This window comes from Pristis pectinata, chromosome 6 (genome assembly GCF_009764475.1).
Source record: "Pristis pectinata isolate sPriPec2 chromosome 6, sPriPec2.1.pri, whole genome shotgun sequence".
Taxonomy (NCBI): Eukaryota; Metazoa; Chordata; class Chondrichthyes; order Rhinopristiformes; family Pristidae; genus Pristis; species Pristis pectinata.
The window spans coordinates 20,782,514-20,794,606 of record NC_067410.1 but is presented as its reverse complement, the minus strand read 5'-3'; the positions used below and the strand labels follow the sequence as shown (position 1 = coordinate 20,794,606).

Here is a 12,093-nt window from a genome sequence, read left to right as displayed (position 1 = left end):
AACCAAGGAATACATTGTCAGGCCCTCACCGAAGTATTGTGTCGGGGAAAGATGTGAAGGTCCTACAGAGGGTGCAGAAATTATATAGTAGAATGTTTCTGGGAAATATGGATTTCAGGTATGAGTTTATAGAGGAGAAGCTTAGGCTGTTCACTTGGTGCAGAAAAGACTGAGGTGAGATTTGATACAGTTGATATTGGGTTAGATAGGATAGGGGGAAGCTGCTCCTCTTAACAGATGGTTCAGGGGCCATGGAGCAGGAGCTACATTTTGGGGCAAATGCTACAAAGCGGAATGATACAAGGAGGAAAAATATTTCTGTGCAAAGAACAGCTATGATCTGGTATTCTGGAGGGATGGTGAAAACAGAATCCAGATTCAATCAAGAGGGAATTGGATAAGCATCTGAAGGAAAATAGTTTGTAGGGAAAGGACATGGCAGTGGGACTAACTAGATTGCTCTATTGGAAGCCAGTATAGATTCAGTGTTTCAAATGACATCCTCTGTGCCAAATAATTCTATGATTTCAGCAGTGACAACAATTACATCAATGGTTCAGTCATGACATTTGCATATTGAATTGGAGGTGGGATTGAATGTACAGGTAAAAATATTTGAGGAGCAAGTTCATCAGTGAAGGAGATTAGAATTTTCTTTCCATAATAAAATGATCTTTGAAAAATCAAGATGGTTAGTCGAGATGCAGAGAATGTGTGAACTGGTAGAGTTAACTCTGATGATAAATGCAGCAACTGCTTGTTCAGTATTTTATTTTGCACACAAATTATTGGATTATGCAACTAATTCAAGTTTAGCAAAAAAAGAAGAGGCTTTATACAAAAATGAAAATGTCACACACAATCCCGATCTGTTAATAACCTTCCTTCTAACTCCTGGAATTCCCCACCAATAGCATAGACTACAGCAATGCAAGGTTGTGGCTCACTCAAAAGCAGATAAGGCTGGGCAATAAATGCTAGCTCTTGTCATATCCCATAAATAAATTAAAACATTTTGCCGCAATACTGCAACTGCATGGGACCTTTCCAGAATTTTTTGAAAGAGGGGTTAATTGGACTGGCTTGTGCAAATTGATCGTGGAAGTCTTTGTCTCCTCTTTTGCCTTCAATATTCTGTTCATTGCCAGGAATCCTACTAATTTGCAGAGGAGATGGTGAGTGCCAGTGGGTCTACTCCATCATATTTGCCAGTATCAGCCAGGAGCAATGTTCTAGATTCCTATGGGGGCCATTGGACACTGTGACCTCTCTTCCTGTTATACCACCAAGATACAGAAGAATCTCTACTGAGTCAAAAGGAATTACTACTGCGGCTCTGAGACTCTCTATTAAGGAGGCTGATCAGGTGCCGATGTGCATCTGAGCCCACGTTGAGATTTTCCAACTTCAAGCCCCACCAAGTTACCTGTACATTAAGAAACATCCTCAATTTTGTGTAGTTACGATACTTTTTCCACTATATGTATGACCTCAGTTAAAATGTACTCAGTAGGAACACCTTTGTCTTGTGAAATGAGTTACTTATCTTTAACCAAGAATGAGTTCAATTCTATAACATGGGGCTGGATTGTTTGACTGGCATCAATCTACCACTTACCTTTCAATTATGACCATAATAGGCACCTCTTGGCATTTCCTCAGTGATCCTACTGAGCCCCCAGCAAAGCTCAACAGTCCCTCCACACTATAAAATCGCACACACTGCTGACCCCTTTAGTGCACGTGGGAGGTCACGTGACAGCTCCTCATGTGCACTGATGATATCAACACTATAACCAAGCAATCCCAAAAGCCTGTTTTTTTTAAAAAAAAGGCATACCCAATGCCTGCATGTAAAGATTGACACAGATCAGCTCCAGATTGTTAGCAGGTTTATCGTATGAGAGAACAAGCAGATTGGGCCTATACTCCATTGAATTTACAGGGAGAGTGATCCCACTGAAACACACAGAATCCTTCCTGGGACAGACAGGGTAAACACAGGGATGACAGGAGATGAAATTTCTTTATCAAGAGAGGACTAAATATTTGGAATTCCCTACTCAAAGATGATCAGCCATTAAATATATTGAAAACAGATCAATATTAGATATTAAGGGAAGCAAGGAATATGTGGTTAGTGTGGGAAAGAGGTCCCGAGGTAAAAAATTAGCCATGATCACATTTAATTTTGGCACAGGCTGACTGGCCTACTCCCTTTATTTGTGTTCATGTTTTTACGGCTTTCTCTAATTCAAGATGGTCATTGTCTGGCACTTCTATAGCGCAAGTGTTACCTGCCATATATCAGTCCATGACTGAATGTTGTGGACTGCCGCATTTACCAGAATGCTTCAAAGGAATTGAACATCACACAGTCAGCAAACATCCACCTGTCTGATCTTGAGATGGAAGGAAGGTCAGTGATGAAAGAGCTGATGATGGCTGGGCCTAAGGCATGGCTCTGAGAATCTCCTCAGTGATGTCTTGCTGCTGGGATTATCAATCACAACCATACGGCTTTGTCCAAAGTATGACTTCAACCATTTGAGTGTTTTCCTTTCAATGCCCATGGCTTTTAGTTTAACCAGGGCTCCTTCATGTCACACTCAGTCAAATGCTGTCTTGATATCAAGGGCAATCACTTTCACCTCTTTGGAATTCAACTCCTTAGTCCAAATTTAAACTGAGGCTGTGATGAGGCATGGAGCCAAGTGTTCGTGGTGAAACCCAAAATGAGCATTGGTAAGCAGGTTATTAGCAAGTGTCGCTTGATAACACTATCAAAGACACCTGCCTTCACTTTGCTAATGATTGAGAGTAGTCCAATTAAGCAGTAATTGGTCAAATTATATTTGTTGTGAGGCTTCCCTTTTGGTCACCCAAATATCCTTCATGGCTGTGAAACATCAGGCCTGGTCTTCCAAGGCTGGCGGGCACTAGAGAGACTGGGGTATATGAAAAAAAGTTAGAACATCCCCCTATTTTGATTCATTTAATTTTCAAATAAAATGTTTTAAACTGTACAAATAAAACTAACAAATGTAATACCAGGAGGCCTTATTAAGAAATCAAGAAAAATCAAACATTGAGTCAATAAAATAATCCTAATATCTATATGTTTTGCTAAATCACAGAAATAATGGATTTATTGTCATCAGGGTGTTTAGACAATAAAGAGAGATTAAATAATTAGCACTAATCTGTAAAAAGAAAAATGTTCCATTTAGCTAGAGGTCATCCACAGTCCATCTGCTCTAACCTCAAACTGTATTTCCGTGGCTTACAAGGGGATGGATTTTATTTATAAGGATAAATGAAGAATGTTGACAATGGTCTAAGCTCTGTGATGCTTTTATTATAAGGATTGCAATTAGATAAATAGTTTATACAAATTATCCAAAGTAAACCAACTCCTCTGAACAGTCCTTTGGGATTTTGCACTTGTTCATCTTACAAATACATTCTTTGAAAAATATACTTTAAACATAAGGTCATACACCACGGAAGCAGGCCATTTGGCCCACCAAGTCTGTGCTGACCATCTATACTCATCCTATTTTCCAGCACTCAGCCCATAGAGTTCTATGACATGGCATTTCAGGTGCTCATCTAAACATTTGGAACAGGTACTGCATTCCAAAATTAATCACCCTCCTGGTGAAAAAAATCCTGTCTAAATGTTCTTACCTTAAACCTATGCTCTTTGGTTAAAAACCTCTGCTAAAGGTGAAATGTTTCTCACTATCTACCCTCTCCTGCTCCTCATAATATTGTGTACTTCAGTCAGGACCCCCCATGGCCTCCTCCACTGAGTGTGACATGACTAAAATCAATAAGCATCAAAAGCCTATCTGGTCTCTTATAGCTGAATCGTTCCATCCCAGGCAACATCCTGGTGAATCTCCTCTGTGCCCTCTCTAGTACAATCACATCCTTCCTATAGAGTGGTGACTAGAAGTGCACACAGTACTTCACTGTAACCTAACTAATGCTTTATATAGTTGTACCATAAACTCCTTTCTCTTATATCTTATGCCTCCAGCTAATGAAGACAAGTATCCCATATACCTTGTTGATCACCTGTGCTGTTCCCTTCAGGAATCCTTGGACATATACATTCCTGTTCCTCGGTACCCCCTGGACTACTACCATTTATTATGTATATCCTAGCCTTATTAGTCTTCCCAAAATGCATCCCTTATATCTTTCAGGGTTAAAATCCACATATTTCTTCATAAAATTTGCATTCATATATCACCATTTACATCGCAAGAAACATCATCTATTTACTTTCAATACTTACATTATACCGGGATCGCAATATGATTTTTTCCCTTCGTTATACATTCGATACGTCTGGGTACAAAGCCCCCAGTTGCAAAAGCGGAAGGATCTTAAACTGCGAGTTGAAAGGCAGTCTTTGTACATTTCTAACAGGTTTATTGCATTGCAACGAGTTTAGGGAGGAGGGGTATTCAGCCTGGGACTCTCGGGGAAGCAAATGAACGTGATCAGGAGAAGCAGCTGAGAAGGACTTCCTCTTTGTTATCGCATTGAATTGTGACTTCTCGGTGCGATGGGGAAGGAGAGCAGCTGTCAGCTGGTTAGCTTATCTCATTCCAAAAGCGCATGCGTTACCTTTCAGGCTTTTGAGCTGGTGCATGACGTTGGTCAAATGGTTGGAAAAGGCGGGTTTTTCTTGTGTGGAGAACGGTAGTATTAGTTGTAAGAAAGATTGCGCGTTGCAGATATATTTTTAAGAAGATAACAGCACAAGGAAACATCCCCCAGCTCCGTTATATCCAGCCTGGTCTGAGAAGAGGCCGAGTGTGCAGGGCCTTTAAGGAGAAGCGGGTGAAATCAATGGTCTCCGCCAACAGTTACTCCATGCGTTTACCAGTTGTCCAGTGAAAGTTGTATTATCAGCAATGCACAGAGTACAAGACTGAGCCGGGCGCCGTGAAGCGCGAGTTACTTTGTTACCCTCAAACTGCAACCTGTCTGATGGTCTTATTATCCTCCTTGAAGTGGAGGCACTTTCTCTGGCTGAGCCCTAACCTTGAAATTTTCATTTTGAAACCAGTTTTTAACCTCGTGTTTTGGACTTGAACTCGAAAGCAATAACTGCAATTACTTGTCGTAATTGAACTGTCAGGGAGATCATGGCTCTCTGCTTTCATAACTGGATATTGATAGTGGCGAGCTGCGTCTGTTTTTGTTCTGAAGCCTCGAAACTGAACATTCCCAAAGTTTTGCTCCCTTTTGCTAGGAGCACAACGGTCAATTTTACACTGGAAGCGGCGGAAGGATGTTATAAATGGTAAGAATAAACACGCCGAATTGGTCAAGAGCGATTATCTGATTGTTTATAAACGTTACTATTTAGTCTTTTCCTTTCCAGATCTAGCAACAAGTAAATTAACCAGTTACTAAATGAATTTGTGATTTCAGTTCAGTGACTAGCCATTGAGAACACGTGAGCGGTTGATTTTAAGGTTATATATCATGCCTTCCTTCTGGAAACACAAATAGGAGCAGGGTTAGGCCATTCATTATGACCCTGGCCCATTCCTGATCTCAATACCTTATTTCCCTGTTCTCACTCTACCTCTTGATGCCTTTTTTTTTGTGACTAGAAACCTTTTTCCGGCTTTAATATTTTCTCCCCAGGCCCACGTGGTAGAGAACGCTACAGGTTCACAGTGCTCTATGTAAAGAAACGTGTTCTCGTCTCATACCCGAAGTACCTTGCCCCCGTATCTTGAGGCTCACTCCACGCTAAGGAATCCAAGATTCACGGAGTTGTACAGTAGAGAAACGGGCCCTTCGGTCCATCGCGTCTATGCTGTCTATCATTCCTATCTATGCTAAACCCACTTTCCTGCATTAATTCCATATCCCTCTAGGCCTTGCTCATTCAAGTACCTATCCAGATAGCTCTTAACTGTTACTGTTCCTGCTTCCACCACCTCCTCTGGCAGCTCATTCCAGGTACCAACTACTTTGCGGGTGGGGGGCGGGGTATTTACCCCTTGGATCCCCTTTAGATATCTCTCTCTCTCTCTCTCTCTCTCTCTCTCTCTCTCTCTCTCTCTCTCTCTCTCTCTCTCTCCCCCCTTGCCTATGCCCTCTAGTTTTCAAACACCCCTACCATTCCCTTGCCAACTTTCCTGGTTGGACTATGTTCTGTTGTAACCTTAAACAACCACCTTCACTATACCACCAAGTTCAATTCCGGCCACTGTCTGTAAGGAGTTTGTATGTTCTCCCCGTGTCTACATGGGTTTCTTCTGGGTGCTCTGGTTTCCTCCCACATTCCAAAGACGTACAGGTTAGGAAGTTGTGGGCATGCTACATTGACAATGGAAGCGTGGCGACACTTGCAGGCTGCCCCCAGAACACACCTTATTTTGGTGTCATCTGCAGATTTACTAATTATGCTGTCTACATGCTCATCCATATCATTAATATATTTGGCAAACAACAGAGAATCCAGCACCAATCCCTGCAGCGTACTGCTGGTCACAGTCCTCCAATCTGAAAAACAACTCTCCACTGCTACTCTCTGCCTCCGACCACCAAGCTAATTTTTTTATCCAATTGGCTAGCTCACCCTGGATCCTATCTGTTCTAACCTCCTTGTCCAGCCTACCATGTGGGACCTTGTCAAAGGCCTTGCTAAAGTCCATGTAGACAATGTCTACTGCCTTGTCCTCATCAATCCTCTTGGTCACCTCTTAAAAACAAACTCGTACAAATTCGTGATATGTGATTTCCCATGCATAAAACCATGCTGACTATCCCTAATCAATTCTTGACTTTGCAAATGCAAACAACGTATCTTGGAATCCTTTTCAATAACTTTCCCACCACTGATGTGAGGCTCACCAGCCTGTAGTTGTCCCTGCTGTCCTGCTTGCTTAAAGGCACAAACAATATTAGCCATCCTCCAAACTAGTTTAAAGCCACCCAAGTAGCACTAGCAAACCTCCCCGCAGGATATTATGCCCCCTCTGGTTCAAGTGCAGCTTGTCCCTCTTGTATAGGTCATTTGTTGTGTCCTTGATTACCAACAAGGTTGTATGAGTGAGATTGATAACACAGGTTGCATAATGTTCTGCATGAAATTGGTGCAAATTCTCATGGGTATGCTTGGCATTCATATGGGCATACTGGATACCTAACTTTTGGTCAGTTTGAATAACAGAGCCAACAGATTAATTTGCTGTGATTTTTGAAATACTTTTTTTTGTCTCTGCACCCTTTGTATTTGGAATGTAAGATGTGTGAATGTATTTGAGGTACGGTATTCGCCATAAAAATTGTCAATGGCAAATTGGTATATTATAAGAAGATATCTTCATTAGTCACATGTACATCGAAACACAGTGAAATGCATCTTTTTTTTGCGTAGTGTGTTCTGGGGGCAACCCACAAGTGTCACAATGCTTCTGGCGCCAACATGGCATGCCCACAACTTCCTAACCCGTATGTCTTTGGAATGTGGGAGAAAACCAGAGCACCCGGAGGAAACCCACACAGACACGGGGAGAACGTACAAACTCATTACAGATAGTGGCCGGAATTGAATCCAGGCCGCTGGTGCTGTAATAGCATTACGCAAACCACTAGACTACCATGCCTGCCCTCTACACTAATTTAAAATAACCTAACAGATGAATCATAAAGCATAATTTGGTCAAAGAAAATAAAGTAAAAAGAGCAACAAAGCCAGAATTATGCCACTTTTTTGTCTCCTTCCCAATTCTGACAAATGGTCTTCAACCTGAAAGGTTAGCTGTTTCTCTTTCTGCAGATGTGGTCTGACTTGCTGAGTATTTCCAGCATTATCTGTTTTTATTTTAGATTTTTATTTTTGATTTTCATTGAAGGGCGGTGTCTGAAAATGCTTCTTCACAATATGAAACACCCCATTCTCTCTTTCCCCAACCCCTGAAAAATATGAGACTGAGGTTACTCAATTAAAAATAACAGGAACTCTCAATTTTGCCATGCAGAGCCAACATAAGTAGACAGTTTAAACATTATCTGACCAAAAGTTAATCAAGCATGAATAGGCAAAGTCCGTGATCATCTTTCTAAAGATAAGGAAAGCAGACAAGATGTCACAAAGTGTAAGCCCCATGAAGCACAGGGGAAGCACACTGAGAGCACAGGATGTTCTTGAGTTGCCAGCCATTGATCTGATTAGTACCATAGGTATGTGGTGGCTCAGAAAGGATGTGGTTGTTTTAAGATGTGCTGTCATGGCTCCTGCTATCATTATGAATTACTTTTGTTTCTCTGGTCCAGTTTTTATTGTGAGAATGGCAGTAAAGTTGTTGACTCGGTCATTAGTGAAACCAACAGCAGCTTTGGGTTTCTCTTGCATGTGTTGTTCAATGTGGGAATCTTGAGATTGCTCTCAGAGACTTGGGTGTCACCCACTGACACTCCTGTTTGCAGCCATCTTAACTAGGGCAATTTCATTAATTGCTGTAAATTTATTTAGAGAGTAGGCCTACTATAAAATATGTTTTGAACCATAATTATTGCTTGGCAAATCTTATCTTTAATTTTGTAATTTCTTCTATGAACTTGCTTTTAAAATGATCCTTTATTATTTTTGAGCTTCTAATCATATTTGCATGTTTTAGCTTTCATTCAGGTCACTATTTGTTTCTTTGTTGGCTGCTGACCCATCTGTAGCCAGTTTTAAATTGCTACTGAATTTCTTGGCACCTCATGGAGTCATAGCATCATAGAAATTTACAGTAAAGAAGGAAGCTGCTCAGTCCATTTTATCAATGCCAGGCAAAAATGGACATTGAATTAATCCTACTTCCCACCTCTTGGACCATATCCCCACTGTCTTTGGTTCTTCCAATGCTCATTTGGATACTTTAATCTAATATGCTATGGATCCCTTGGATTCCAGGGGTTTTCGCTCAATAAATTGAGTTCCCCGACTCTCATTGTGTGTATTTTTTTCACAGTACCCTTCTAATAATTCTACCAATTAACATGATTCTTTGGCACATAGTTACTGAGGTTTATTCCAGGGGAAACAGTTCTTTTCTGATTACCCTGCCTTGGCTCTCCAAATTTGGAACAAAAGTGACTAAAATGTGTATCAAAAAAAACAACCTACGCCTAGGGAGTCTCTCCTCAACTATAATTCATCAACCATGGCAGGAATCTTATATCTATCTTTTTTTCATGCTATCATGTTTCTTTAGTGTTGTGACTACAACAGTACACAGTAATCTAACTGGTTTTTCTGATCTTTTGTGCAGCACTAGTAAAATCTTCCTGCATTATGTTCTATGACTCGACCATGAAAGGAAGGTATCACATTTGCTGTCTTAACCACCGTTATCTAACTATTCTGTTATCTTCAGGAATTTGTTGATATGCACTCACAGATTCCTCTGTTCTTCTACCATTCTTCATATTTTATTGTGTATTCCCCTGCTTTTTTTTGCCCTCCCCAAATGTACTACTTCACATTCCTCCTGATTGAATTTGATTTTGCCATTTGTGCTGATCTAATGAGTTCACTTACATTTTGCTTTGGCTAAAAAAAATTTTTAAATTGTTATCAACCGCATTGTGAATTTTAATATTATCATGAGACTTCTTAATTTGCACTTAAACATAGAGATCACAATTATTTATAAACCATAAAAAGTAAGTGGCCTTGTACTGAGCCCTGCAGAACCCCAGACTATACAGTCCTGTGTCTTTAGCTTTCTGCCATTGAGCCAACTTTTAATCCTACTTGCTACTTCCCTCTGGCTCCTTGACTTCTTACTCAATCAACCAGCTGCATGGAACTATGCTTAAAAATCTATTTAGACTATATCAAGCACTTTAATCTTAACACTTTGTTACTCTCTCAAAAAAATGCAAATATATTAGTGAGAAGGGAATGACTTCTATTGGATCAATGTTGACTCTTGTGCCTCTAAATGCTGATTTGTGCCATCCTCTTTTTAATAATTTGCCCATGACCAATAACAGACTAACTGGCCTATGGTTATTTGGTCTATTTTAAACAATGTTACATAAGCCTTTGTCATCTGGAACAATGCCTGTAACCAAACACAGTCATACAGCATGGAAACAGGCCCTTCAGCCCAACTGGTCCATGCTGACCAAGATTCCCATCTAAACTAGTCCCATTTGCTTGCATTTGGCATATATTTCTCTAAATCTTTCCTATCCATGTGCCTGTCCAAGTACCTTTTAAATGTTGTTAATGTACCTGCTCAACTACTTCCTCTGGCAATTATATATAGAGCCTGTGCTTTCTCCTCCCTTGCTCCATTTTATTTAAGGCCTTTTGATATCATTGTTAAAGACGTTAAACTTCTTACTATATCTTTATATAATTTCCATTACTTTACATTCTTCCATAAAATTAACACCTACATCATCCCCCTTTTTCTGTGAAGGCGTAGGCAAAGTATTCATTTAGAAAGTTACTCCATGGTCTGCACACTTGAATTGCTGTTTTGCTCTTTAATACAGGCTACTCTTTCTTATCCTCTTTTCCCATTAGGTATTTGTAGAACTTCTTGGGGTTTGCATCAATTTTATCTGACAGGTTTTTTCCCCCATGCACCATCTGCCTTCCTGATTTCCTTTCTAATTTACCTCTACGCCCTCTACAACTCTACAACTTTTCTGTGGTGTTGGGCTCCTGGATTCTGTCATTAGTTTCCCTTTTTTTTTGCTTTATTGTGTCCATGGGGATTAGATTCAGGACTTCTTCTTTTTCTTTTCAAGGGTACATGGTTAAGATTTAGAACAAATCTTTGAATGCCTGACTGCTCTGGTACTGATTTACCTTCCAGTAACTCCAGTCCTTTTTTTTTTAGCCAAGTAAAATTGGCCTTTGGTACATATTATTAATCCTAGTCTATGCTTGTCTTTTTCCATAACTAAATGTAATTATGATCATTGTGCCCAATATGGTCTCCCACTGTCACTTATTGCACTGTTCAGGTTCATTCCCCGTTTACTGTTCCTTGTGAGGCTTATTAGATTTTTTAAAATCACTAATTCTGTTCCTTCTGCCCCTTTGTTCTGTTACAGTTTGTTGGGATAGTTTTAATCTCCACCATGCTATTTTTGCACTTCTCAGAAATTTACCAATATCTTCCTTCCTGATGTTACTTCCTACTTCCTGAGCTTTGGTTTCAGTGTTTCTGGGTTACTGTGGGTACCTTCCCCAGTGTTCTGCTGTTTATTTGTAACCATAGGTAGTGGTGATGGTCCAGACTGCTGGGTGGAGTTGGTGGTCCCAAACAGAATGTCCTGGTTTAGCTGTTTATACAGCAATAAGTCTGGACTTCAGTGTATGTGTTGTGAATCACAGAAGTCCTGAAATTATTGGTCAACTTAGAATGATTGCTGAGATTTGCTGGAGGAATCAAAAGCTTTATTTATTTCAATTTTTATAGTTTTTGAATGTCTGAATGTCAGAGTGATATAAATACCCTGAGAAAGTGGGGATTGCCTGTTGAAGCTTTCAGGGACAAGCCTTCCCCCATCCAGATTACAATGCAATTCTTAAACTATTCTTAAAAGATAGATTTATTATCAATGGCTCTTGTTCCTTTTTATATAAAAATCATAGCAACTTTAGGAGTATCTTTGAAGGCTGAAAGGGGTAAAGTTAATGGAAATTGCTATGATAATTGTATTGATCCTTTGGGAGATAACCAGGCCCTGGGTAAGGTTGTGTTTCACAGTTATGTTTTCTTAGGATTGTTCAAAAATGTTATAGAAGCATGATTTGTCCTGAATGGTACTTGTGCCACAAATTTAAATTATTTTGGACCAGTCTGGTTAAATCCAAGCAATTTCCAATGGGAGGACCACTGCAGGGATGAGCAATATTTAATCAGACTGGCAAGCGGGAAATACTAAGGGGAAGTGAACCATTTGAATTGGGAATAGAGTACAGTTTCAAAATTTCAGAAAATACCCATCTGCAGAGATTAATAAGGAGAAGTCACACAGTGTTAATGTTTATACACAATTCTTCATAAGTTGCAAAATGTTCTTGTTTAAGCCCAGACT

General features: G+C 40.0%; 2 protein-coding genes across 3 annotated transcripts in view; one reads left to right on the top strand and one right to left on the bottom strand.

Moving 5' to 3' along the window:
• The window catches only part of hdac11 (histone deacetylase 11), a 91,556-nt gene extending 87,108 nt beyond the window's left edge, over positions 1–4,448 (bottom strand). The window contains exons 1-2 of the mRNA XM_052017292.1: positions 4,307–4,448; positions 2,298–2,948 (exon numbers count right to left, since the gene is read on the bottom strand). The gene's annotated coding sequence lies outside the window, so the exon portion shown is untranslated. The remainder of the gene's footprint in view (positions 1–2,297; positions 2,949–4,306) is intronic.
• Positions 4,449–5,150: 702 nt separating this feature from the next.
• nup210 (nucleoporin 210) overlaps positions 5,151–12,093 on the top strand; it is a 98,746-nt gene continuing 91,803 nt past the window's right edge. For both annotated transcript variants that reach the window (XM_052017290.1, XM_052017289.1), the window contains exon 1: positions 5,151–5,323. In XM_052017290.1, coding sequence (XP_051873250.1) covers positions 5,166–5,323 — 158 coding nt within the window. In that variant the 5' untranslated portion in view covers positions 5,151–5,165. The remainder of the gene's footprint in view (positions 5,324–12,093) is intronic.